This window comes from Physeter macrocephalus, chromosome 19 (assembly GCF_002837175.3).
Source record: "Physeter macrocephalus isolate SW-GA chromosome 19, ASM283717v5, whole genome shotgun sequence".
Classification (NCBI taxonomy): Eukaryota; Metazoa; Chordata; class Mammalia; order Artiodactyla; family Physeteridae; genus Physeter; species Physeter macrocephalus.
The window spans coordinates 6,071,964-6,096,699 of NC_041232.1; the positions used below are offsets into that span (position 1 = coordinate 6,071,964).

At 38.8% G+C, this 24,736-nt stretch overlaps 1 protein-coding gene across 3 annotated transcripts in view; it reads left to right on the top strand.

Annotated features, from left to right (window-relative positions):
• TTC28 (tetratricopeptide repeat domain 28) overlaps positions 1–24,736 on the top strand; it is a 587,392-nt gene that overhangs the window by 417,306 nt on the left and 145,350 nt on the right. For all 3 annotated transcript variants that reach the window (XM_024120941.3, XM_028480238.2, XM_028480239.2), the window contains one exon: positions 9,976–10,483. In XM_024120941.3, coding sequence (XP_023976709.1) covers positions 9,976–10,483 — 508 coding nt within the window. The remainder of the gene's footprint in view (positions 1–9,975; positions 10,484–24,736) is intronic.

Genomic DNA, 24,736 nt, shown 5'->3' on the forward strand with positions numbered 1-24,736 from the left:
TGTATAACTGATTCACTTTGTTGTAAAGGAGAAACTAACACACTATTGTAAAACAGTTATACTCCAATAAAGATGTTAAAAAAAATTAAAAAAAAAAAGATTTCTTGTTTAAATTGTTATCTGCTTATCCTAGCAAATAAGCTGTCCTTTTCTTGGGTTTTCTTCCTTCCAAGAAATGTCTCTTCTGCCTCTTGTATTTGCACTTGAACACATATATGTTTTCCATCTTTCTTTCTCTCCACATTTCTCCATTATATCCTGCTCAGCCACCAGATTTTATGATTCGGTCTTCAAAGGGTGATTGACTGCATTCCAACTCCCTACAAAACAATGTTTTATAGTCTACTAAAATTCAGGTTGGCTGGCAAGTGTGGAATGGAATAGTTTTGACTGGACTAAAACAGCACTATGGTAGAATGTCTCTTAACCCAGGTCAAATTATTGCGTAAGAAACTTGAGTGAGTTATGTCGTAAAAAACTAATTTGAAACTAAGTTAACTGCCTATCACTCCCCCAAGTAAAACTGAAGATGTAGGTGAAACTGAGAGTGGGAAAAAACTTTCCAAAAATCATCTTAATTGATTATTTCAAGTGAGTGAGAGAATTTATCCCCAGTCAAACTCAACTCTCTAATAGGACTACCAAGACTCTAAGATTATTACTTGGTCATCATCTTGTGGCCAAAGAGCTATGTAGAATGGAATTCTTTATAGAAATCTCTCTAGAGGGATAGCATATGGCTGCAGTGGAAGGTGTTAAGATGTAAAGGAAGGAGGAGACTCCTTAAGTAACCTGGAAGAGATGTTAGGGAGGAACATTTCTTTCCTCTGTCGTTCAGCATCAACCTCATCATTTGCAGTCCTTCATGAGGAAGTAGCACACGCTCTTGCATTGGCTGCAACTTGGCAGTTACAGCACATAGCACAGATGCCTGTTGTATTGAATCAAGTTTACATGGGCATCAAGTTTAAAAAAAAATGAATTCATTATAAATTCTGGCAGTTTTTATGGTATAATTAAAATGTCTAACAGGATACCTTTGGGAAACCAAATGCAGTTTTACTATTTATAGAGCCAGCAGAGGTAGTGTTTCTTGCCAACTTTCATATCTTATGACCTATAAATTGCTCTTAATAGCTAATCTGTCATCCCAGCTTCTCAAACAAGAAAGCTTGTTTCCTTATTAATCTGTTAATTTGCATCTGCAAAGGACATTTACAAATACTTGGTTTGAAAACATTGCTGTATTAATGCTGGGCATTATAAGTAATTTATCACCTGTGATAGCAACTCTTAGGTCTAGGTAATAGATCTTTCTGACATTGTATTATTCTTTCAACCCTAATATAGTTTTGATAAAAATAATTATTGTGAAAGCTCCTCTGGCCCCACAGTATTAGGAAAAGCTGACAGGTTACCTATGGAGAATCTATAACTGTCACTAACTGCTCTCTAAGCTCATAGTAATAGATTCAAACCAACTATTCCAACTATGGTATAGTAATATGGTGGAAAGAATTCAGATGTACACAAATCACTGTCTTACTTTTTAGTAACAACTGCAGAATATTCCTCCAGCGCTAAGTTTAGGAATTGGGACAAACTGGTTAGACTGATTATCATAAACCCAACACCAGTTATTGAGCATGCACAGCATGAAATGATTGAAGACTACTAAAGACCACGTAATTAAAAATTTCCCTGTTTATGTGGTATTTAAATCTCTTCTTCAGGCTGTGGCTGTGAGTTCATAATTCTTAGAGATCCCATTTCAGGAGCTTTCTCCCTACCAAGAGCCTTAACATTTAACTGTTTTTTGTTTTTGTTTTGCTGGTTTGTTTTTTCTCTATTGTAATCCAAGAAGGATTTGTGGGAGCAGGAAACAAAACATAAAAGGGAAGAAATCAGAGTAATGAGAGGATTAGGATCATATCATATGCTGAAGCCAGGGTAGAGTTTGTACATATTATGGGATTCTATCTGGCTGTTAAAAGGAGGCTCTGTATTAAATCATAAGCTTCCTGGTGACTCAAACAAGAAGGTAAACATAACCGCTTATATGATTCACATTTTTCTTAAGATAAAACCATAGCAGCTGCATTGAAATCTGAAAGAAATTTTTCCACTGGTCCTTATAAAGATGACATCAGGTGGTATCATGGACAATGTCCTCAACAATATAGATTATACGTTTTTTGGATTATTTTTGTACAGTGGTTTTTGTGTGGCTATTGAGTGAGCAACTGTAGACATTCATGACTATCATTTAACTTTTTATACAGAATTACTTTATCAACTCAGTTGCTGACTAAGGGTAGATTTTTCAGGCTATAGTACACTCATTAAATAGGGAATGAATGTTATTTAAGACTGTAGGAAGTGTATAGACCCCACAGACATGATTCAGTCTTCTGTTTCTACAGGTTTGTATTTGGGTGGCTATTGATTCCCACTAAATAGATCTGCAATGTGGGTAAATTACTACCAGGTAGACCCTTGTATCTGGGTTAATACAGATTTTTAAAGATTAGCTAAGTTTCTGTTTTTAGTACCTAATTCTCCTGAAATTTAGTTTTTCTATAAAAATGACTAAAATTTCATCACCCGGAAACCTATGGTAATTCAAATAATTGAACCACTAGATAGTGTTAACTATAACTATAGTGACTGGAGCATGAAAATTATTAGTTTATGCTCAGTATTGTACTGGTCAGGCTAGGCCAGGTTATGCTGCAATATAGTAAATTCCCAAATCTTAGTGGCTTATTTCTTGTGCCCGCTGTGTATTCATTACAGGTCAGCCAGGGCCCACATTGCTATGATTGTCACTTAAATTTCAGTTTTGATGGAGCATGTGTAGCAAAGAGAAGAGAAAATGTGGTGAAGTACACGCTGGTTCTTAAAGCTTTACATGGATGTGATCACATTTATTGGCCAAAGAAGGTCACGTAGCCACTCACACCTGACTTCATGCAGTCAGTGATATGCAGTCTTACCTGCTTCGAAACAGAGATGCCAGCATATTTGTGAATATCCCTAAAGCCTACCCTAATATCATTAGTGCTTAACATTGATCTTACTGTATTCTAATTACTTGTTATTTTAGTTAAGCATTTTGTTGTTGTCGTTACTACCAATCTCCCTCCTTTTCAGCTACTTCATGGAAATACATGAAAGTATAAATCTGATCTTGTCAGCCCCCTCCTTAAACCTGTGGCTCTTATTGCTCCCTGGGTGGATTGTAAATTCTTCAATAGAGGATAAACTGTATGTAGTTAAATGAGCACAAGAGCTAGAGGCTGATGTCTGTGGACCTGAACCCTGGCTTTGCCATCAGTGCTATCAATTGTGTATTCTTAGGCATGTCATTTTATCTCTTTGAGTCTAGCGTTATCTCACAAATGGATTTAATAATAACACAAAATTAAAAGGATTGTTATTTAATGATTAAATGAAACAACATACATGGAAAATGCGTTAGATTTTACAAATTGATGGACAGACGGAATTCATCCAAACCTGCCTTTCCAGACTCCCCTCCAGCCACTATCCCCACTCCCAGGTCTAACCAGCTTTTTGGTCTCTAATCATTACATACTCTGTCATACTTCATGCCTTTGCTTGTGCTGTTTCCCTTTCCTAGAATTACCCACTCCCCCAACGAGGAAAACTCCAATTTATTTATTAATTTTTAACTAATAGACTTCATTTTTAGGCAGTTTTAGATTTACAGAACATTGAGCAGCTAGTACAGAGAGTTCCCACACTCCCTTTCTCTTCCCCATTCAGTTTCCCCTCTTAGTAACATCTTGTATCAGTGTGGTACATTTGTTACAATTGACAAACCACTATTGATATAATATTGTTAACTAAAGTTCATAGTTTACACTAGGGTTCACTATTCGTGTTGTACAGCCTATGGGTTTTGACAAATGTATGATGCCCTGTATCCATGATTATGTGTCATGCAGAATAGTTTCACTGCCCTAAAAATCCCCTGTGATCCATCCTTTTCTCCTGCTGAAACCACTGATCTTTTTGCTTTCTCTATAGTTTTGCCTTTTCCAGAGTGTCATGTAGTTGAGATCATAACAGTGTGTAGTCTTGTAAGACTGGATTCTTTCATTAAAGAATATACATTTAAGGTTTCCTTCATATCTCTTTGTGCCTTGGTAGATCATTTCCTTTTAGTGCTGAATAATATTCTATTGTAAGGATGTATCACATTTTATTTATCCATTCACCTATTGAAAGACATCTTGGTTGCTTCCAGTTTTTAACAATTATGAATAAAGGTGTTACAAACATTCACTTGCAGGTTTTTGTGTGGATGTAAGTGTTCATTTCATTAAGGTAAATACGCAGGAGCATGATTGCTGGATCATATGCTATGAGTATGTTTGTAGGAAACTACCCATCCATCTTCCAAAGTGGCTGTCCCATTTTGCATTCCCATTAGCAATGAATGAGAGTTCCTGTTGCTCCACATCTTCACCAGGATTTGATATTGTCAGTTGTCTTGGATTTTCACCATTCTGATAGATGTGTAGTGGTATCTCGTTGTTTTAACTTGCAATTCCCTGATGACATATGATGTGGAGCATCTTTTCATATGCTTCTTTGCCACCTATATACAGTCGGCCCTCCATATTTATGGGTTCTGCATCCACAGATTCAACAAACCACATATCAAAAGTATTTGAAAAAAATTCCAGAAAGTTCCAAAAAGCAAAATTTGAATTTGCAATGTACCAGCAACTATTTACATTGTATTTACATTGCATTAGGCATTATAAGTCATCTAGAGATGATTTAAAGAATATGGGATGATGTGCATAGGTTATATGCAAATACCATGCCATTTTACATAAGGGACTTGAGCATTTGCAGATTTTGGTATCCATGGGGGTTCCTGGAACCAGTCCCTCGGAGATACTGAGGGAAAACTGTATCTTCTTTGGTGAGGTATCTGTTCAGGTCTTTTGTCCATTTTAAAATTGGGTTGTTTTCTTGTTGAGTTTTAAGTTTTTTTGTTTTTTGTTTTTGTATATTTTGGATACAAGTCCTTTGTCAGATAGGTATTTTGCAAATATCTTCTCCCAGTCTGTAGCTTGTCTTTTCATTCTCTTCATGGTATCTCTTCCAGGGCACAGTTTTTAATTTTAATGAAGTCCAACTTAGCAATTTTTTCTTTCATGGGTCCTGCCTTTGGTGTTTTATCTAAAAATTCATTTCCAAACCCTAGGTCCCGTAGAATTTCTCTTATCTTCTAGTAGTTTTATAGTTTTGCATTTTACATTTAGATCTGTGGTCCATTTTGAGTCAATTTGTATGAAAAGTGTAAAGTCTGTGTCTAGATTCACTTTCTTTGCATGTGGATGCCCAGTTGTTCCAGCACCATTTTTTGAAAAGGCTGTCCTTTCTCTGTTGAATTACCTTTGTTCCTTTGTCAAAAGTTAGTTGACTCTGTTTCTGTCTAGAGAATTTTCTTGAGTACATGAATGAATGAACAAATGAACCAACCAACAGACCTCAAAACACTCTAATATCCATGTAAGCTTTGACCACTTAAAGTGTTTTTACCAACATTATGTGTTGGATATACCAATGATTCCAAAATGCCCCGGAGTAAAGGGTGAATTTTCTTATGTCTACACTTGCCGAAGAGTGAGTAATATGAGTAATATGAGTAATATGCTTTAGCATATGAAAATAATGACCCTTCCTGCCATCAGTGGGGCATGCTTCTTGTGTTGTTTTTTTAGTTGTGGTGACATATAACATCATGTTCTATTTTCTGGTCATCTTCTACCACATCTTTGAAATGAATAACGCTAAGTTAGGGTAGGAAGGGAAATGAAAATCTAAAATTTTTGAGCATCTTCTGTGAGCCTTGAAATGGGCTCTTTACAAGTTCTATCTTATTTAGTACTCATCAGAGCACTGTGAGATATTAATATTCCCATTTACAGATGAGGAAACTGAGGCTCAGAGATGTTGCATAACTTGTGTAGTATCACACAGTTTGTCCTTTGAACCCATGCATGCCTGATTCCAGAGTCTGCCTCTATTCTTCTACACCCCTCTGTCTCTTGGGTTGCAGGTAGTTAACCCAGTACCTTGGGTTCGTGGGCACTGAACTGGCAAGGAATACAAAGTGCATGTGGATTTGGACAGTGAAGATGAAAAACTGTATTTCTGGTACTAGCTGTGGCTGCATTTCCCCTTTTCTTAAAACTACATGCAATTAGTCAATCAGCAGTTATATCAGATATTCTCTATATGTGCATTTAATCATGCCACAAAATATAACCCTTATAAAATACATAAAATAAAGGGAAAACATGCTAGTTGTGAGGAACACGTTTAATTCTGCAAAATAATGTTTAATGGTAGTATCATCAATGTGGTTTTTTGGGTAGTTTAAACTTCCTCTATTTCATGTCTCAAACTGAAAGTCCTTAAAGGTGGTTTGAAAAAATATGAGCAAATTTCCTTCTCTAGCTCCATGTCCCACGAAACTGACTCATCAGGTGCAGTTCTTCTGCAAATATTTGGGTCACAGAGCAAGGGTTAATGACTCCTGTGTGCTAAGTCTGCAGCTGGAAATCATGCTTTGGCAAGAACGTGAGTAATTTATATCTTGTAAAAAGAGAAAAGTATTGTCTTATTCCAACCAGAGAGTTTGTTAGCATAACTGTTTGTGTGCATTTTGGTATTCAAATACAGATGTTCCAAAATGTTTCCACTGTGGGAAGCAGCTGCTGCTATTCTAGCACAAAAATCTCAAAGAGATTAATATACAAAGGCAGTGTGAACCTTAGTGGCAAGTGCAGCATCTGCTTGAGGTGGGGCCTGTGTTTCCCTGTAGATAGTGGGTCTTCAGATTCTCCTTAACAGCCTGAAACTATGTTTCAGATCTAAGCTTATTCCACAGGAACAGGAACAAAGACAAGTGATTAATTTGTAATTCACTTAGCTGATAAATATCATCACATGTTATTTGCCCAGCAGCTGTAAAACACTGGACTTCATTTCCTGTGGTAACTGATAGGAATATAGATGTTTGGTTGTAATGACTGATGTTTTTGATGCCTTTACTAGCTTCTGCTTGGTAACAGAGCTCAGCCCAGCCGGCCTGCAGTCATAAAACATCCATCCACACCTTAGTGATGCATTTACAGAGAACTTTACAGTTTACTCAGGACATTCACTTGCACTGCTTCATATGATCCCATCCTAACCTTGGAAAGTACATACGCTGTCATTATCAGAATGGTTTACATATAAAGAAAATACAGGTGAAGAAGTGAAATGACTTATCAGGGTTACACAGCCAGGGCCTGTGACTCTAAATTCTATTCCATTCTTATACTACATCAAGCTGCCTTTCTAATTACAGAGGCTATGATGTGTGCTTCATAAACTATATTGACCTTTCTAGAGTTGCTGGTTTCCAGGACACCTGCGTGAAGAGTCCCAGCCTGATAGCGCTGCCTGTAACTGGAAGGTGCCAGGGAAGAGCTAATGCAGTAGTCCTTCCCTCTTTCCTCACAGCCCTAGAGGGGAAATGCCCCAATACTCCCTTTCCTTATGTTTGCGAGAGCTTCAGCAAATGAGCTCCTATGTCTCCCTGGCATTTACAAAAACGAAGAACCAGAAGCAGAAGATCCCTGGGCTGAAATTTGGAGTTGCCACATACCACAAGTTTCTAAGAACAGTGATGCCTGGGGTGCTGTTCCTGCCCCAGGCCTTATTAATCTATTCCCTGCAGTGTTCAAGGGCTCATTGCCTCCAACCAGATCTACTATTTGGAATTATCTAGTGAATTATTTATGCTTTACACATTTGACAGAGGCTCATGGCTAAAACACTCAGTTCCTGGGACCTAGAAACGTCTGTCTGGAAAACCAAGGCTCGGAGAAGTTAAGTTTCTGAAGGTCCCAGGGCTAGTAAACAGCAGTGCAGTTTTGAACCAAGGGTGTCTGATTCTAAGTCACACTAGCTCCATAGTGAAAGAGCCATGTGTTCTACTGTGAGGGCAACAAAGATTTGCAGGTGGGAGGGTTTGTGGACTGTGTCCTGCTCTCTAGCCTGGCTTGGGCACAGAAGGACCTCAGAGAGTAAGGAGGGGAGGGCCAATTACAGAAGGAAAGGAAAGAGACTGAGTCCCCCGTCCTGCAGCAAAGGAGGAAAGGGGATTGTCGGGTGTGGGGAGGGGAGTTGTGAGCAGTAGAAAGGCCTGTGTGCACTGTGCCAACAAGAAGTCTTAACCTCTGATCCTGAAGAGGTTCCCGAAGTAGGAACCCGAGGCCAGTACATGTCCAAGTGGCATGCTGTTGGGTGACATCATTGCTGCGTCTGCCAGAATCACATTGCTACAGGATTGTGATTTTCATGGAATTGTTTCTGCTCTCCACCACTCAGAAAAAAAAAAAAACCCAAAAGTACATTTCTAAGTGTTTATTTCCTCTCTATTTTCCTCAAGCTTTTTGTTGGAACATCTGTGAAATGATAAAAGCAACTTAAAACTATATGGAACCTTTTGCAGATACACAGTTTGCAAGCATTGTAAAGATGGTCAGTCTCGGTCATTTTGACCAAAACTGCTATTTTGCAGGCAAAGAAATAGGGTAGCAAATCACTCACAACTATGAAATATTAATAAAAGTGTTCTAAAGTGCACATAGAACACATCTGATAAAGAAATACCCTTACTCCAGGTGGGACGGCCTTCCCTCATTGTTATTCCCTAGCCTGGAGGCCCTGGTGAAGATCACTTGCCTACTTGTGACAGAGTTTACCCTTTGTTCTGCCAGGATCACATATTCATGGTACGAAGAGGGAGCATCATGAAGAAAGGGGGCTATGTGGCTCTAGCTGTAGGCACGGTGTGAAGGAAGGGAAGGATAGGCAAGTTGTTGAATGAAAAGAAGTGCAGGAGAGCTCGGTGTAACTTCTCTTTTATGTCTCTGCAAAGGAGTTAGAAACTAAAGACGAGAATCTAAGACTATCTGCACTTGGTAAGATTCTAGAACCCGTGTAACATCTCCTTTGTTATTTTTGTTGCCCTTTGGTTCACTATGCCAATATAGAGTCATTTTCATTAAAACCTTTAAGACAAAAAGGGCTCATGTTCTTTTCTTCAGACAAAAGAACTACTTGAGTGGCAAGCAGTGTGAGGGGACTAGGAAAATAGCATCTTTCTGCACAGAGGCTGGGGTCAGAAGAGAGAGTCTCTAGGCAAGAAAAGCAAAGCTCGAAGAGCAACGTGAGCCTAAAAAGGGGTGGTGAGGCCCCGTGGGGACTACCCCATTCAGAGATGTAGTTGTAACTCCCCTGTTATTTTCCTCTGGGGCTCATCTAATCTAAGCCCTCCACAGTAACCAGCACTGATGAAGTCACATTGAGGTAACAAAGATAAGAGAACAGGACCCTCCAGTGGGTCCTGGGTCACAAAATTATCAATCATCAATCTAAAGATCTCCCTTGCCATTAATGTATCCATTTGCTTTGGGAGAAGACAAAAATTGAGAAATGCCCAGGGTGCAAAGAGCCTAGCGTGGATTTCTCCTATAAATTTCCTATGCTATATTACATGTAATAATTAATTTTGATTTTCTTGAACATTTTCTTATGCTGCAGAGGTTAATAGCTATTAACAGAGATATAATATCACAATATGAGAAATGTCAAGTCTTTAAACTAAGGTGAAGGTTATATGGCACACAACCTGTTTCTATGAGATTCGGTATTGAATGTTACTGATTAAATTGCCATTGTCTTTTATTAGGAACTTGCTGTTTGGATGTGCTCTTTTTCAGTTCTGCATAGGTCTGCGGACCACTGATAGAAACACCATTAGAAATAGGATTGGATAGTTATGGGAAACTCCCTAACATTTTATCTGCTGAAACAAACCAAAGCCATTTTCTGATGTGCTTTTCTTTTCTCTGCCTTATCCTTTCTCTCTAGGCAGCTTCATCAGCCCTGAGCAGTCTGGGCCACGTGTACACAGCCATTGGAGACTACCCCAATGCACTGGCCAGTCACAAACAGTGTGTTCTTCTCGCCAAGCAATCCAAAGATGAGCTTTCTGAAGCCCGAGAACTCGGCAACATGGGAGCTGTGTATATTGCCATGGGTGATTTTGAGAATGCTGTGCAGTGCCATGAGCAGCATCTGAAGATAGCCAAGGACCTGGGCAACAAGCGAGAAGAGGCCCGCGCCTACAGCAATCTGGGCAGTGCCTACCACTACAGGAGGAACTTTGACAAGGCCATGTCTTACCACAACTACGTGCTGGAGCTGGCTCAGGAGTTGATGGAGAAGGCCATTGAGATGCGGGCCTATGCTGGCCTGGGCCATGCTGCCAGGTGCATGCAGGATTTGGAGAGGGCTAAACAGTACCATGAGCAGCAGCTGGGCATCGCTGAGGATCTCAAGGACCGGGCTGCAGAGGGGCGAGCGTCCTCCAATCTGGGTAAGGACAGGATTGCTTGTGGGACCCAGGGTCAGGGCCAAGGGCTGGAAATAGCTGGAGTAACCCACTATCTTTTACAGGAACCTGGGTTTATATTCAAAAGAATCTCCTCATCGTGTGTGTTTTATATTTCCTTCAGATAGATTTCCTTGGAGCCTGCCTGCTCTAAATCACAGGATCTTTTCTGTCATCACAGTGCTCTGAGGATTAGAACTCTGAAATACTGGAAAAACAAAACACCCCAACCTTTTAATCTGTCTAGAGAGAAGAGCGACAGATTTATCTAATTAGAGAGAAGGGGGATGAAATGAAGAGGCAAAGCTATGTTTGGTTTAAATGAAAGGGAAGCTTGCTAGGAAGTCATCAATGGAAGGGAATTTGAGAGGATTTTTGTTTAGAGGGAGTTCTTTACTTGGTGACTTTAACCCCAAAGGAAATGTATTTTTTCCCCTCAACGTATGTGTATTCACAAGTGATGTTGTTTACATTTTTCAAAAAATGTAAAATTATTTTTTGAAAAATTTAAATAGGATAGATTTGCAGTCTATGTTTTGATAGTACTTGGTTACAGTTAAGATATTTATAGATTTGGGGGAATTTATATGGAATGGTAAGAGGCAATAAGTATTAGTAACTGGCTACTTTTTAGAAGATATTGTTATCTTTTCTTGGTACCCAAACAGATGTTGGTACATAATGAATGAAAGGAACACATGTATTCAGAAGTATAAGCAGAACTCATCCTTGTGCCTGGAGCCCATGGCTTGTTATGTCCACAGGGACTCACGGTGGGGAGAGGACAAGGAGACGGTGACCTTATTCGTATTAGTGTATGCTTAGTGGATATTAGTGGCAATGCACTGTAAAAGTCAGTCCCCTTTTCTTTTGTGACCTACAATACCCTATTTCTCTTTATATAATTTTAGCACTACTTCTCCCTCCCCTCTACCTCCGCTTATTGTAACCATATGTTTCGTGAATATGGTTGTTAGAAAAAGTCTGGCAAATCCCTGGAGATGATGCTGAAGATGGTATTGAGATCAGAATGAGAATCTAGAGAGCCTGATAAAAACCATGGAAATAAGTTCTTGGTATGATATATTCATTCAACAGATTTCAAGTATTTATGGAATCATTACTATGTGCTGAATCCTGGCATAATTGCCTTACGTGATAGAGAAGTTTGAAAAAAAATCCTTGCCCTCAAAGAGTTTATAATTTAGTTGGGAAAATAAGAGTAATACATAGGACAGCAGTGTTAATGATGTTGTGTTGCCATGAAATTCCCAGAAGGGAGGCCCTGAGGGCTGGGAATAGTCTGGAAAGCTTCTTGGAGAAGATGATGCCCAGGTGGACCTTGAAGAATAGCTGAGATTTGGTCAGAAATGGGATGGCATTGATGGCAAGGGGTCTGTGAAAGAAGAATTTGATGCAATAGGTTGGCATATCTGAGGGATAGTGGCATGATTAGCCTTCAGGAATGTGCTAGAGGATGGTAGAAGATTATTATGAAAACTAGGCAAGGAATTGTTAGTGAACAGGAACTCCTGAAGGTTTTGAAATGTAGAAGTGAGAACATTGACTAGATATTTAAGGAAGACAAGTCAAGCAGTGGCACATAGGATAGGTTGAAGGGCTTGAAACCTGGAGTGTAGAAGGCTGTGCATATTGGACAGTTCATATTTTCTCTATCATTTTGTGTCAGAAATCTATCATTTTGATTAGTTGTATTTATTTTCCAAAGACTTCGTTCATTTCATCTAAATTGTTGAATTTATTGGCATAAAGTTGTTTATAATACTTACTTATTTTCCTTTTAATGCTTGTAAGATATATAGTGATATGTCCTCTTTCATTTCTGTTATTGGTAGTTTGTGTTTTGTACCTGTACTAACCCCCTCCCCCTTTTCTGGATCATTGTAGCTAGAGATTTATCAATTTTCTTGATCTTTTTAAAGAACCAACTTTTGCTTTTGTTAAGTTTTTTCTATTGCTTGTCTATTTTTTAATTTCATTTTTCTGGTCTCATTTTTATCATTTTCTTCCTGCCACTTTCTTTGGGTCCTCTCAAGGTTGAAACTTACGTCATTGATTTTAGACTTTTTAAATTTCTAATACAAGCATTAAAAAATATATAATTTCCTCTAAACACTGCTTTAGCTGCATCTAATAATTTTTGATGTATTATGTTTTTACCTTCATTGGGTTTAAAATATTTTCTAAAATTGTTTGTGATTTCCCTTTAACCCCCATGTTGTTTAGAAGTGCTGTTTAATTTAAAACATTTGGGGTTTTCCTAGAAACTTTATTGTTATCAAATTCTAGTTTACTTCTATTGCAGTCAGAGAACATACTTTGTAGGATTGCAATAGGTGTCTCTACAGATGTTGTTTAGGTCTAGGGAGTTGATGATGTTGTTCAGATCATCTTTGTCTTTTTTGATTTCTTTGTCTATATGTTTTGTCAGTTGCTAAGAAGGAAGTTGTTAAAATCTACAACTGTTAGTGTGGACTTGTCTGTTTTTCCATTTAATTCTGTGAAACATGGCTTCATGTACTTTGAAGCTTTCTCTTTGGGCAAATATTCATTTATGATCGTTTTTGTCTTTCTGACAGATTGGCCCTTTCATCATTATGAAATGTCCCTTTTTATCATTGGTCATGTCTTTTTTTCTTGAACTACTTGATCTGATACAAATATATCCACTCCTACCTTCTTATGCTTACTTTTTGTGTTTTCCATTTTTTTTCTGTCTTTACTTTCTATTTCTCGGTGTCTTTAGTTTGTTAACTGCAGATAACATCTAGCTAGGTCTTGCTTCTTTATTGATTTTCACAATTATGGCCTTTTAATTAGAGAATTTCATCATTTAACAGTTAATGTAATTATTGGTTTTGTTGGATTTAGGTCTGTTATTTTACTGTTGGTTTTCTGCTTGTCCCATTTATATTTTGTTCTCTGTTCTTCCTTTCCTGCTGTCTATGGGTTAATTTAATCATATAGATTTTATTTTAACTTGTCTGTTTGCTTTTTAGCTCTATCTTTGCATTATTTTTTAATGGTTGCTCTAAGGATGGCATTATATATCCTTAACTTTTCATGGTTTACTTTGAGCTACCATTGTACCACTTCCTGTAAAATATAAGTACATTATGACCTGTAGGTCCACTTACTCCCCACTCCCTGTACTTTATGCTGTAGTTGTCACATTTATTACTATACCTATATTCTTTTTAAACTCCACAGTACAATGTTAGTTGTTCTATTTTATATTATCATTTTAAATAATTAAGAGGAAAAATAATGTTTTCTGTTTATCCACTTATTTATTTCTTGTACTTGCATTCACTCTTGAAGATATGAGTTTCCATCTGGTATTATTTCCCTTCAGCCTAAAGAACTTCATGTAGCATTTCTTGTAAAGCAGGTCTGCTAGTGATGAATTCTCTTCATTTTGTTTACTTTAAAATGTGTTTATTTCACCACATTCTCAAAGGATATTTTTTGCTAGATACAGAATTCTAAGTTGGTAGATTTTTATTTTATCTTTCAGTGGCTTAAAGTAGTCTTTCCAGTGTCTTTTGGCTCCCATTATTTCTGATAAGAAGTCAGTAGAATTAATCATCTGTATGGTGTATGCTAATTTTTTCTTGACAGTTCACAAGATTTCTTCTAAATTTGATTTTCAGCAGTTTATGATATGCCTAAACCTGGCTTTCTTTGTGTTTTTTCCTTCCTATGGTTCTTTGAGCTTTTGAATCAGCACATATATATCTTTGCCTGAATTTAGGGAATTTTTACCTATTATTTTAAAAATATTTCTTTTTGTTCACTCCTTCTCTCCTCTGTTTATGTCTCTGCATTACTTTGGGCCTTTTGATTTTGTCCTATATGTTGCTGAGGCTCTGTTCATGTTTTTAATTTTTTTCTCTGTATTCTTCAGATTTGAAAATTTCTGTTAATCTTTCTTCAAGTTCACTAACTCTTCTGTCATCTCCAGTCTTCTGTTAAACCTATCTGGTGATGCAGAGTTTGGGATTCCCCAAGACTACTCTCACTTTTGACATCAACAGCAAGCAAGGGTCACCCTCATGTTCAGTAACTAGGAGGACTCACAGAATTCACTGAAAGTTATTGTTATACTCATGGTTATGGTTTATTACAGTGAAAGCATACAGATTAAAATCAGCCAAGGGAAGAGGAACATGGGTTAGAGTTCAGGAGAATTGTAAGCACAAAGCTTCCAGTTGTGTCATGGATGGTGCTAACTCTTCCAAGCAGCAATATGTGACAGTATGCACAGAGACTCCCTTGAGCTTTCTTTTCCAAAGTTTTTATTGGATCTTAGTCACAGAGATATGGTTGACCACCTGCATGAGTGACCTTAGTTTCCTGCCCCTCTGGAAGTTGAGCTGAAAGCCCCCACTGTAAATCATACTGTTAGCATTGACTCTCTGGCATGGTCAACACCCTCAGGTAAACAAAGACTCTTAGGCTGGGCATTCTAAGGACTTCGAGATTATCTCCCAGAGCCAGGGGCAAAGGCTGGACCTCTCTGGGCAAGGTTAATTCTTTACTGCATTGGTGCATTTTAAAATTTAGATATATATTATATATTTATCTCTAGAATTTCCATTTGGTTCTCTTAATTAACATTTCAGTTTTCCTGCTAAGATTTATGTGTTTATTCATTACATGTATATTTTCTTTCAAATAATGGTCCTAGTTATTACAAAAGCTTATAAAACCTTGTCTGCTAATTCCATGTGGGTCATCTCAGAGTTAGACCCTATTGATTGTCTGTTGTTGATGTTGTTGTTATTTTTTTAACAGCTTGATTGAGATATAATTCACATAGTATACTATTTATACAATTAAGATGTGTAATTCAGTGGTTTGTAGTGTAGTCACAGAGTTGTACATTGATTGCCTTTTGTTTTGAGTTGTTAGTCACATTTTAATGTACTCTTTGAAAAGGGATTATATCCAACATTGTCAGTGATACTTTATAGAGACTCTGGATTCTGCTATATTTCTCTTAATAGTATTGATTTTTGTTGTAGTTGTTTTACCAGTTAACTTGACTTAATTCAAGCTCCAAATTCTGTCTTCCCTGTGTTGGGAAGCAGCTGAAATATCTGTTCAGGTCTTTCAGCTTGCTTAGATTTGGCCTTGCGTATGCATATTTCATGAGTTAAACAGAGATTTGTGTAGAATTACAAATCCAAGGTTCTCCACGGTGGCTCTCTCTGGGATTTTTTCCTTTGGTTCTTCAAGCCAGAAAGACGGTGTGTTTCTACCTGAGTTTTAGCCTCACCACATGGCACTAATGGGGTTTGCCCTCTGGTCCCTGCCCCTGCAAAATGTCCTCTGGCATTTCAAGAATGGGAAACTTACCCATTGCCTTTCCCTTCTGCAAAGAGTCAACTCCAATCTCCCTACAGTTTCTCACTGCTTTTGGTTGCACTCCAGTGTTTTTAGATAAATTCCTCCCCCTGCTTCCTCCATGCTGGCCTCCTGCCGCCTCCATGCCAGCCCTCCTGCCCTGCTCCCTGTCAGACTTTATAGTTGTTATCTATAGGAGGTGGCTCTGAAAGGAGGTACTCCTCCATTACTGAAAATGGAACTCCTCCTATCCATGTTTAACCCATTGCAATTTGATTTGCACCTTTTGTCCCCTGAAAAAGATCAACAGTGATCTCCAGATGGCTCAGTTGAGAGATCTCTTGACAGTTCTAAATTTCCCTAATCAGCATGCAACATTTGGCAGCCTTTACTAAGTTTTCCTTGAAATTCTCTCCTCCTCTAGTTTCTGTGAAGCACCACTGTCCTGATTTTCTTCTTGGCTGCTCTTTCTGTACCATCTTCATTGGCTTTTCTTATCCTTCTTTTAAAAAAATGAACAATTTTTAAAGTTACAAAAACGATACTTACTTTGGTAAAAATTCTTATGGTATGAAAGTGTATAAAGTAGAAAAAGAAGGTCCACCCCGGTCCACCCCCTTGCATACCTTCCCATGTCCCACTCTTCAGAGTTAAGTACTGTTAACAATTTGGTTAGACTCTTTCCAGACCTTTTTGCTATGCACATAAACACATGGTAGTATAATCATATATGTAAATATACACGTGTGTACAGATTGTTCCTTTTTTAAAAACTTGGATCATAATATATGTGCTTTTCTGCCACCTGCTTTTTTTATTCCGCCTTCCCTCTGTGTCATTATTCAGTTTCCCTACTTTTTTTTTTTTTTTTTTTTTTTTTTGCGGTATGCGGGCCTCTCACTGTTGTGGCCTCTCCCGTTGCGGAGCACAGGCTCCAGACGTGCAGGCTCAGCGGCCATGGCTCACGGGCCTAGCCGCTCTGCGGCATGTGGGATCTTCCTGGACCGGGGCATGAACCCATGTCCCCTGCATTGGCAGGCGGGCTCTCAACCACTGTGCCACCAGGGAAGCCCCCCTACATTATTTTTAATGGCTCTTTTCCATTGTATTGCCACTTGTTAAATGTGGGAGTTCTTGTATTTTGTTCCTTGATTCTTTCCCGTTCTTTCTTTGTATCTCTCTCTTTATCATTTTTACCACTATACCTTCAACTACTGCTTCAATGTCCATTGTTTCTAAATCTATATTCACCAGCTCTGACCTCCTGCCTGAGATCATTTTCACATTTTCATATGCTTAGTAGGTGCTTCGTTTGATTTTCATGCTGATCAGTCCAAGTTTGTGAGTTCAAATGTGAAATATCTTTTTCCTAAATTAACTGCTTCTCCTAGCTTTCCTTATTCTGTTGATGACAGGCCCATTCTTGTAGTTATCTCTATTAATTCACTATTGCTGTGGTGACAAATTGCCATGAACTTAGTGGCTTCAAATAACACAAATGTTTTCTCTTACAGTTCTGGAGATCAGGAGTCTGAAATCAATTTCACCAGGCTAAGGTCAATGTCAACAAGCCTGGTTTCTTGGCTCTAGGGGAAAATCAGCTTCTAATGGCTGCCTGTATTCCTTGGCTTGTGGCCTCTTCCTCCACCTCCAGAGTGCATCACTCCAATCTCTGCTTCTGAGTCATCACATTGCCTTCTCTTCTGTCCTAACTCCTCTTGTATCCCTCTTAAAAAAAGACTGTTGTGATTACATCGAGCTCACTTGAGTAATCCAGAATAATCTTCCCAAGATCCACAGTTCAATCACACCTCCAAAATTCCCTTTGTCACGTAAAGTAACATTCACAGGTTCCTGGGATTAGAATGCAGAGATTGGGGACCAGGGAGCGGGAGGATCATTCAGCCCGTTTACAGTCCTGACTTAGAAATCTAAAGTCATCATTGATTTCTTACCCCATCCCCCTTTTTTTTCAGTTGACACTCAGTCTAACAGTTGTCAAGTAAATATTCTCATTAAGGTTTTTTCCTTCCCTTGCTCCTTCCTTGTTGCCCAGTCTGTTGCAATAACCAACTAGTTGGGTTTTCCTTGCTACCATTCCCTCCCTCCAATGTCTCCTCCATCCCACACACCAATAGTAGACTGACCTTCCTAAACTGTATCTTAAAATGGGGACTATCACGATTTCCATTCTTTAATTCTACTACTCCTCTGTACATACTCTTTACCTAAAATGGTATTTTCCCGTCTTCCCTAATTTAGCCACACTGGCTGTACTTCTTGCTTTAATATATTTTCTCAAGCTATTTCTTCTACTTAGAAGAACTTCTCTGTCCCTATCTTGCTTATCTAAAGTTTACCCATCTTTTTAGGATTATCCCAAGTACTATTCACTTTTTTTTTTTTAACTATTCACTTCTTGAAGCCTCTCTTGATAACAAGTTCTTTACCTTGTCTGAGTCCTGAGTCCACTTTTAAAATTTCTCTTATTCTATTTCTATTCAATCATAAAATATGGTTATTGGTGTACTTGTATAGTTACCTCCACTGGATTAAAACTCAATAGAAGTATAAACACTATTCTACTCCACAGTCTCTGTATCTCTGAGTATAACCCCTTAGACACAGTGAGGACTCAGTGTTTATATGGTTAGATTGAATGAGTCAAATCTTATGCCATGATGTTGTGCCCCAGTGATTGGAAGAACAGTAGTACCTTTGGAAAGAAACAGGGAAGCTGAGAGGAGGAACTTCCCCAAAGTAGTTCTTTATCAAACATGGTAAGTTTGTTTTGTACATGCCCAGTATGTGTTTCTCTCAATGTAACATGAGCAAATAGAATTGGAAACAAGTATTAAGATGGCATCATCCTAGTGACATCTATGAGATAAGGGAGGAAAGCCAGTCAGGGAGGCTGAGTCAGGATCACAGAGGGTGGAGGTGACCCAGGTAGAGTTCAGGGAGAAGAGAGCTTCAGGATGTGGAGGGATTATCACTTAAATCAGAGAACCCAGGGAGAATGAGATTTGAGTCACTAAGAAGGTTTTTTGACATTAGAAGCTTTCTGTGCACATCTGAGGGGTAGTGGATAGAACTTATGGAGATGGAGAAAAAGAAAAGATAGAGATGATGAGAAATCTTTATCCTTTGGTGGTCAGCATATACTAATATTTACTATCCACCTTTTAGATGCTTTAAAATAAAACAAGTAGAAATGATTTAGACTCTTTAGATTTCTTATGAACAGCAAAGAATAGCCTAGATGTTTTCTAAGTATGTCTTACTTGTGAAAGTAATGCTAATGTAAATTTTGGCTTGGAAAATGTCCATCTTTTCTTTTATGCTCAAAACAACTGTAGTTGCATGACAGTATTTCTGTAGCCTCTGGTTTTTTGGTAGCCTTCTTTATGGTTCTAATTTAGGCAGTTTGGAGTCAAATCTCAGTTAGGCTGCAAAGTAGGTCACTAGAGTAAAGCCTCAGTTAAAGTGCTCTCACTCTGATCATCCCAGATCTTCTCATTCACTGGGGAGGCAGGCAGAAATGCCTCTCATTTTACTTTGAGATAAACTGCAATTAGGAAAATGAGACGGGAGATAATTAGAAGGATGGCCGCTTCCTTCCTTCCTCCGTCCCTCCCTTCCTCCCTCCCTTCCTTCCCTCCCTCTCTCCCTCCTTGTTTCTTTCCTACATGCTCTCTTGCACTCTCTCTCACTTTCTTTCTCCCTCTCTTTCCCTTTCTTCCTCCCTCCCTCCTTCCCTTCCTTTTCTTTCTTACTCTTTCTGGATGATGGTGACCACTTAGCTTGCCACCATGCCCCTGGAATACGTACAAAAGTGAACACATTGTAGGAGCCACTTCCCATGTACAGCAGTGTAAGAGCGGTTCTGTTTCTAGTATTGGGTCAAACATGAGAGATGGAAAGTGCTTCCCACCAAGGCCTAGGGTGAAATATCTAATCATCTATCTAGGAAAATAATTCAAAATTTTAAAATATCTGTACCTTTTTAGTCAAAAAGATATTTGCTATCTACAGAGTAGCTTTTTTGGGAAAGAAAGGGAAATGGGACTAGTGTTTTTTTTAATTATTTTATTTTATATTGGAGTATAGTTGATTAACAATGTTGTGTTAGTTTCAGGTGTACAGCAAAGTGATTCAGTTATACATATTCATGTATCTATTCTTTTTCAAGTTCTTTTCCCATTTAGGTTATTACAAAATATTTAGCAGAGTTCCCTGTTCTATACAGTAGGTCTTTGTTGGTTATGTATTTTAAGTATAGCAGTGTGGGACTAGTGTTCATTAATTCATTTGTTCACTTAATCATTCATTTGCTCAACAAATACTTATTGAACATTAGTTATGTGATAGGCACTGTGCTATATTTTATGAATAAAACTGACATAATTCCCATCCCCATGGAGCTTATGGTTTTTCGTTTAACAAGCATATATTGAGACCTGCTCTGTGTCACATATTTATATTCATTTTCATATTTAATCATCTCCACAAACCTATGAGGTCAAGAGTATTAATTAATTTTACACATGAGAAAATCACAGCCCAGGTAGGTTAAAAAAAATCTTGACCCATTTAATTTCAAAAGACTTGTAGCATAAAAGATGTATTAAGATCTCATAAAATGATGCTTGGCTTTTTTTTTTCCATGTTTTCAAACCAACCTGGTAGTCATGTGTTGAAGTAAACGTTCAGTAGCAACTCTGGTGGGTATACATCATTCCTCTTATTTATAGTGCAGCAAAATGATAGTCACCAGAAATGGTGACTCTCAGCTGTTCTAATTCTAGGATTTAAGAAATATCACCTAAGTAACTTTTATAAAAATTATATTTAAAAATTAAATTCTGGCAATCTAAATCAGAAAAATTTGAATTCCCAAGGAAAGGTGGAACAATATTACATGTTGTATACATAACAAACACACATTGCACCTTAATTATATAGTATTCCTGATTACATTTTATGAATTAAATATTCAATAAATACTGTGAACACATGTAAAACACAGTATCCTGAAAAAATCTTATAATAAATTTCTTTTGTAAGAGAAAAATATTCTATAATATGACAATCACTCTCTTTTACCTGTTTTTCACATTTCAATTTTTATATGTTGGGTTTTCTTTTTATATGTTGGGTTTTCTTTAGGTGGAGAGAGGTCTAGCTTTACGAGTAAAATGTTAATAATTGTAGGTAGTATTTAATTTACACTACTTGGGTGTTTTTCTTTGAAAATCCACAGTATGATTATGGAACCATGTTCAGAATAACCATTCAAGATGTTGAAGAGTCCATGAGACCTCACATAGAAATTCTTGCTTCAGCAATGCAGTTCCATTATATTTGTGTCTTACAGTACTTGTTTGCCTTTCTAATAGCAAACAGGTATGTTATGAGTTAAATTATTATTATTCCTTTTCACTGACAAGGATCCAGAGATTAACGAATGTCTGTAACTCACCCAGGGTTGTAGAGGCAGAGTTGAGGCTAGACTTCAGGTCTCTGATTCCATGTCCACAGATCCTGCCATGAGGAAACATTCCCACTAGAATGGTAGATTCCAGTGGGAGCCGTGCTGAGATCACTCAGCCTAGGGCTAAAAGCCAAAGATGTTTCTTCTGCACCCACCCCCACCCTCCATATACAGGAAGATGAGAAAGAAGAAACACCACTGGAAGGGCTCTAGGCCACCTTGCAACAGTGGTCCCTGCTTGTGCCCATGTACAAGACAGCCAGTGCTCCCAGAGAAGTACAGGCCCTGTCAAGATGGAACAGCCCTTTCTCTTCTTCTCCTAGAGAATCTACTTTCTGTTGATTACTTGCACTGAGCTAGATACTGTGCATACATTATTTCATTTCATCCCCATTACAAACCTTTGTGGTAGGCACAGAAGTAAAGGTACTGGCCCAGAATCATACAGTTTATAAGCAGCAGAGGCAAGATCCAAACCCTGGTCTGTGTGCTCTCTTCTACGACAGCCCACAGGCCCCCTCTGAACCCCACACATTTATTGAACTGTTAGTTCTTCTGCTTGAGAAGCATAGACGAGACTACACAGATTGTCAAAGTCTTATAATGTCCACAATACAGAAAGCCAAACCACACACCTCTGCTTTTCTTTCAAAGCAGTTCCTGTTCGGGTCATGAGAAGGGGAAAAATGTGTCCCAGAGCTTGAAACAGATTTTTCTAGACATCTAAAAGAAAGTAACAAGAATGTACTTTCCCTGTTTGAAAGGAGAAATGAAAAATGGAGAGCATCAACCAAAGCAGGAGATTTTTCTGATCAAGCACCAGAGGACTCACAGAAAATGATTCAGACCCTCATTACGGTTGTGACATGCACATCCTGTGCTGTGCCCCACACCTATCAGTACCTAATAAATATTAATAATATTTATTCTCTCCTTTAGGTCAAGATTTGTCACCCTGCTTGTCTAGGCATTGCTATTTAAAAGGATCTGTGATTTGCTTACAGATACAGCACGTCTGTAAACATGTGAGCAGCGGCAGACGGAGCAGTAAATCTGGTCAGAGCTGCACTTTGGATGGTGGCAGCAGAGGCTGCAAAACTGTTGTTGGAATAATGAAGTGGATGCTTACTGCCAGGTCCCAGAGTTCTGTCTCCAGCAGGCAGAGTCTAGCAGTAAATTAGCTTATGTTTCAGCTTGGCAGTTGGCACTTGGTTCATTTGTAGATGCTAATTGTAATCTGATGTTATCAGCAGCAGGTAATTGAAATGGGCTTGATGAATTACTTAATTTCTTTTAATAGCTGAGTTTTCAAGAAGTGAATAAAGAAGATAAGGTGATCAGGAGGAAAATACAACAGCTCTGTCTTTCTAATTAGTGCTTGGAGGTTTTTTCTTCTTTACACAAATGATTATGAACATGTGAGGCTGAATAGGTGTATGAGTCAAAAGGCCCCCATGGGGGCATTTCCCATTAGGCAGCCCAGTCCTGAGCATTGATAACACTTCTGTTAGGACTTCAGAAGGGAACATTTGAGGGATCACTTTGGAGAATGTTGATTTCCGAACACTATTCCGTTTTCCCAGACTTAGGTGGGCCTTCTGGGGGTGTTGCCACCTTGGCATTCACTCTACCTTCAGCCCTTCTTGTGTGGCTGTTTCCTGTGAGCAGTGCTGCCTGGCACCATGCAGTGAGCAGGGGAGCCTCACAGTGATGTTAGTCTTTGGCTCCTGCCACCCATACCTGGCACTGGCACCTCCCACACCTGCCCGTCCCTAAGTCTTTCCATCTGTAGCAGCTCCTGTGTAGCCATTTGCTTTGCCAACAGTGGGGGGTGCAGATGTGACCCTGGGTCCTGCCATCTGTGCTGGACACTTCATACTGGACCTATGCCACGTGACTGCAATGAGCTTTGAGGGGGGGTCTTTCTTCTGGAATCATTTGGCTGTGCTTTTAGTCTCATGTTCATTCTTTAAGGAAACCATCTGTTTTGAGGTGACTCTGGAGGAATTTACTTTTGACTAATTTTTTTTAGAAAATCAAATAACAGTGGAAAAAGTAGAACATTAGAACCAGGTCTCTTAACTTTCAGATCACCTCTGTTGTTCTTCTTCATGGTGAGTTCTGTTTAAAGACAGCTTATTGTTACAGGTGATGATTCCAGGTCTCTAAGCCACCAATACAGTATTGGCAGTAAATGCCTCTGATGGTAAATTCATTGTAGGGATTCTGATAATGTTCTACTTCTTGATCTGGGTGGTAGTTACATGGCTGTGCTCACTTTTGAAAATTTGTTGAATTGTATGCTTAAAATTTTATACCTTTCTGACTATATATTATACTTTAATTAAAGGTTTACTTTTAAAAACACATTGCATTCTGGGGGCGGAGTAGAATTGGAATGGTATGCCTTTCTTGATCCTATCCATGCCCATGGCTTTCACCACCATACACCAATTCCCCAAACCCAGACCTTACTTCCATCTGAGATGTCTTTCTATTCCTGCTTCCTAGACAGCTCCATCTGCTCCAAATAGGCCTCTCTCTAAGTCTGTGATTTCATATTGTATATTCCCTATTTCTGAAATGGCAGCACAAACTCAGTGCCCCACCTAGAAATCTCAAAGTTAGCCTGGGACCCCTGCCTCCTTCCCTCGTAGCCCAGATCTAGTTGGTCAAAAGTCCTGAGAATTCTGCCTCTCCAAACAAGTTCTGTTGTATCTGCCCAGCTGTGTTTTCAGCCTTCCATCAAGTCTTGCCTGGATCATTGCAACAGATCCCGCCATACTGGTCTCCCAGCTTCTCCTTGAGTTCATTTTCCACATGGCTTCCAAGGTAACCTTCTCAAAACCCCAAGTGCTCAATCTTATCTATGCTCAATCATTTATATGCTTAAAACCCTGCAGTGGTTCCCCATTACCTTCAGGATGAAGTCCAAAATCCTTGGCCTGGTGTGAGACAATAGAAAATATGTATATTGGTCTCTGCCCCCAGTTCCTGGCACAGAGCGCCTAAAACCCTTGTAATTGCCTAAGGCATAAGAGCACTAAGAGCATCTTTTGTTCTAATGAGGCAACTCTGGGTGGGCTCCTATGTGGGAGCAGAAAGACCAAGCCATGAATAGAAGCTTGGAATTTTCAGTCCTGCCCTCCCATCCTCCAGAGATAGGAAGGAGAGGGGCTGGAAATGGAGTTAATAATTGATCATGCCTCCATGAAGAAGCCTATAAAATCCCAATAGTAGGGGGTTCAAAGAGCTTTCAGGTTGGGGAACACATCCACACCAGAACCGTGATGCACCCCAACGCCACAGAGACTCCTATGGAAAAGCTCCTGCACTCAGGATCCTCCCAAGCCTCTCCCTATGTATCTTTTCAT